This window comes from Phalaenopsis equestris, unplaced genomic scaffold, assembly GCF_001263595.1.
Source record: "Phalaenopsis equestris unplaced genomic scaffold, ASM126359v1 Scaffold209375, whole genome shotgun sequence".
Lineage (NCBI taxonomy): Eukaryota > Viridiplantae > Streptophyta > Magnoliopsida > Asparagales > Orchidaceae > Phalaenopsis > Phalaenopsis equestris.
In genome coordinates, this window is record NW_018228544.1 from 213833 (window position 1) to 218313 (window position 4481).

At 31.2% G+C, this 4481-nt stretch overlaps 1 protein-coding gene across 1 annotated transcript in view; it reads left to right on the forward strand.

The window, feature by feature from the left end:
* Positions 1-3534: 3534 nt before the first annotated feature.
* The window catches only part of LOC110036632 (subtilisin-like protease SBT5.3), a 10116-nt gene continuing 9169 nt past the window's right edge, over positions 3535-4481 (forward strand). Inside the window, exons 1-4 of the mRNA XM_020741120.1 lie at positions 3535-3665; positions 3765-3859; positions 3961-4058; positions 4147-4305. Of these exons, the coding sequence (XP_020596779.1) occupies positions 3594-3665; positions 3765-3859; positions 3961-4058; positions 4147-4305 (424 nt within the window). The 5' untranslated portion in view covers positions 3535-3593. The remainder of the gene's footprint in view (positions 3666-3764; positions 3860-3960; positions 4059-4146; positions 4306-4481) is intronic.

Here is a 4481-nt window from a genome sequence, read left to right on the forward strand (position 1 = left end):
ATATATATATATATTCAATCGTAAATTAAAATGTGAGTATTTCAAAATTTGATTTCTAAAAATTGTAGTCCAAATGTGCATTAAGATTCGTGTGAATCAATATGAAATTTTAGTAACATCAAATATAATTAGGGGTGTAAACGAGCTCAGCTCGTGTTCGGCTCGTTTATATTTCGAGCTCAAAAAGTGTGTTCGTGTTCGGCTCGTTTGCTTAAAGAGCTGTTCAGGAAGAAAAAGTCCTTTTAACAACCCTAATTATATAGTTATAAGACAATAAATGTTTCAGCAAGATTTAAAAATTATTATTTATATTAAAACATCATTTGAATCTAATTTAATGATTTTTATTATATTTTCTTTATCAATATTTTAATTGATTATAAATCTTTGTAGCCTTGTAGTCAATTAGATTTTTTTAAAATACTACTTAATATATATATAAACTTGATGAGTAGTATTTCGAGCCAAAATGAGCCGAACACGAACGAACACATCTTAGTTCGTGTTCGGCTCGTTAACTTATCGAACAAAATTAACGAGCCGAACACGAGCTTCTTAACGAGTCGAACACGAGCTGTTCGTGAACAACGAACCGTTTTGACAGCCCTAAATATAATAGAGACTGAGATTACCCAAAATGGTAAAAATGTTAAATACTAGCGCGTTACTCATATAATTAAATAATATAAAAGTTAGAAAGTCGCATAGATGTTAGTGCACGTGAAATTTTGCAATAATTAGTCTATTATTATTTTCTTGCAGAAATGATTTTCATGGGATACATTTACTGCACTGCACGGATAAAATTTTTCTGTGCGAATTCTTGACCTGATTTTACATGTGGTCAAAATTATTTTTGAGTTATTTTCAGATTATTTCTAGATTATTTTCAATAATACTGAAATAACCTAGAAATAACACAAAAATAAAGACTCGAGATTATTTCTGGGTTATTTCAGGATTATTGAAAATAACTCAAAAATAACCTGAAAATAACTAAGGAATAACCTACGCCGTATATAGAGCTACCTCAAAAGTTCGGACAGAAAATGCGCTCCTACACCAAATTGTCTTTTTCTTTATTTTATTTTTTAAACCCAAAAGATCAATGAGCTTAGGTGTGTCATAATAAAATTATTAAAAATTCGATAAAAAAGAAAATATATATCAAGATTAATGATGAATTTTAATATTTATATGATAATTTAAAATTTTAATGAATGAGGATGTTTAATTTGTAAATAAAAATATTTTAGATTTTCTATGTACTTTTTTTAAAGTTAAACAATAATAGCAATTAAGTTGAAAATTTTTGAATTTTCTAATTGAAGAAAAGAATCTTTATCAAGTCATCCCCAAGATAAAATATATTTGTATTAAGAATTATTATATTAAAAAATTCACATAAAGTATCATATATAAAAATAGTTGGTTTATTTTTTAGTAAATATTTAAAAAAATTTTATGTATTGGTAAAAAATATATTAAAAAGGCAAAATTACCGAATTACTTAAATAACTTAAAAGAAAACATTATTAAATTTTACTAGTTATAGAGATAGATTTTAAATTTCAATGTGGGCCCCACCCCGAACATAATTTGGCTCTTTCCTTAATTAGTTCAATGGTACAAGTTTGCTCAGGATTCAAAAGGTATTTCTAATGAATATATATATTTTTGAAATTTTACCTTTACTTACTTTGATATATGCCATGTAATTTTTTTTTTAATATCTTATTAAGCCCTCACTAGGGGTGTAAACGAACCGAACACGAATGAACAGAACTTGTGTTTGTGTTTGGTTCGTTTGAAATTTTTGAAATTTAATTTGTTTGAAATAAGCTCATATTTGAAATTGTTCGTGTTCTTTTCTTAACGAACGAGTCAAACACGAGTTGTTCGCGAACGACGAGCCAATTTGACATCCCTAATATTAATAAATATAAAAAATATATTATATTAATTATATAAGTTATATTATATAAAAATATAATATCTATATTAGTATATTACTAATATAGTATATTAATATATTATTATTACTAATTTATTATCTATTATAATTTATAAAATTTAATTTTTCAAAATATCATATATTTTTTATATATAATTATTTTAAACTATTTTATATTTCGAACATTAACGATTCGAACACGAACGAACGCAGCACTGTTCTTGTTTGGATCATTTAACTATCCGAAAAAAAAAATTATTCATGTTCGTCTCGTTTGCTTATCGAACGAATTGAACACGAACTCTTCGACACAAACAAAAAATGTTCGCGAACAATGAGCTTTTTTTTGACAGCCCTAACCCTCACAATGTAATTATAAATTAGGAATTCTTACATACAGATGTCCCCAAACACTTAAATTTACACATTAAGGTTCCGAAACTCAATTTTTACATATGGAAGTCTCTGTCAAGCCTCCGGGAGGCTTTTTCTTTACGGGGAAGTGATTATGGGTGGTGACGTCGAGCTTCAGCTATATTCGATGATGGCTTGAGAGAGGAAACGGACGAAATCCTCAGCGGTGGCCGTTTATCTTGTCCGGTCCTCAAGATTCTTCCCCCGTGGAACAGTTGCCCGCGATAGTGTAAATAATGGGGATTTGATTCCTCGGGTGGGCCAAATAAAATGAGGAGAGCGTGATGAGCATTTTTACCAATTCACATAATCTTGAATTTGAATGTTCATATTCTTTCAAAGGATTTTTTTAATGTACATGACATCAGACTTATATCCGGTGTTTAATTAAAATCACTAAAATAAAAGAGTAGGGCTCACTTACAATAATTGGATACAAGACACAAATTTATATTTAATGTCCTAATACAATAATGGCTTCGAAGGATTTCACCAGTTTTTTTTCTGAAACAATTGTCGAATATAAGTGAAGATAGGGAAAATATTTGCGTATCAGGAGGTTATTTAGACGGTATAGGGGGGTTATATTCATGTTATATCCCATGTAACCTCTCTGTAACATATCTCTAACCCACCTGTAACCTACAAATAAGTTCTGCGCTTCTGTAGTTCCGGTAGGTGTAGGTAGGTTACAGGGAGGTTACAAGGGGTATAACGTGGATGTAACCCTTGTGTACCCTCTGAATAACCTCCGACGTACGCAACACTGTACGTACATAAATATTTTCCTGAAGAAAGACGTCATATGTAAAAATTGAGTTTTAGCATCTTAATGTGTAAATATAAGAATATAGGGACACTTCTAAGTAAAAAACCCTAGAAATTAAAAATTGAGTTCAAATTTAGGTCTACACCACTTAAAAGAGACAAATTATTGCGTGTGCATGCAGTGTTCGATCCTGATCGTAGATCACGGTGATCTACGATCAAGATTATTTCTATTTTTTTTTTAATTTTTAGGTGAAGCTCACTAAATCGTAAATTAGTTCCGAATCAGACACCGCACGCATGCGCGAGCCCGTATGGAAAAGGAGATTCTCAGTCATTTCTTCCACGGACTTCGCAGTAGTTTTTCAACTTAGCATATGATTGTCGCACTCTTTCCCACCGGCCATGCCTTGTTAACGGTTAACTCTTTGATCTCTCTCACTACTCTCTCTCTAAAATGGTTTGTTTCCCTATCTTCCTCGTGCTCTGCACACTAATGGCGGAAATAGGAATTTGCTACTCCTCTGAGGTAGGTTTAATTTGCAACTCGTAGCAATTCAAATGACTGTTTTGAATCTTTCTTCATCCCAATGCGATAACGATTTAGTATTTTGTCAACTTTTTCTAGGTTTATATAGTGTATATGGGTAGTAAAAGATCGGTTGAGCCGAAAGAGATAACCAAGCAAAATCATCTACTGCTGGCTTCTGTTCATGATGGAAGGTTAAGTCCAGTTAAATCATTTACAGTGTTGTACAGGGAAGGAATTAGGAATTATTTCTTAATGATGAATAATGTGGTTTCCTATTCACTCTCTCAAACAGTTTGGAGAGAGCAAGGGCTTCTCATGTTTACAGTTACGTGCACAGTTTCAGAGGATTTGCGGCGAAGTTGAGTGAAAATCAGGCTTTTAAGATCGCCGGTAATTAGATTACAAGAATTTACTTTCGTTATGTATCTAGGTTTTCGGTTAATGATTATGTATGTTTGAAATTTTGGCGCATTTTTAGGAATGTCTGATGTTGTCTCGGTGTTTCGTAATGAGAAGAGGATGTTGCATACAACTCGTTCATGGGATTTTATCGGTGTTTCAACCGATGTGGACATGGAGATTCCAAGGTTTTCTACGAAGAATCAAGAGAATGTTATTATTGGTTTCATTGATACAGGTTTTTTCTCTCTCTTTTCTTGAATATTCATCACATTATCAACCTTTTGTGTGGGAATTTATTTCGATAGACTAAATTTCATTCATTCAAAGTTTTTTTTCTTGTTTGACTGTTTGTTAACTCCTAGATTGATGATTCAATGGAATTTAACATGTATATATATATATATATTATTT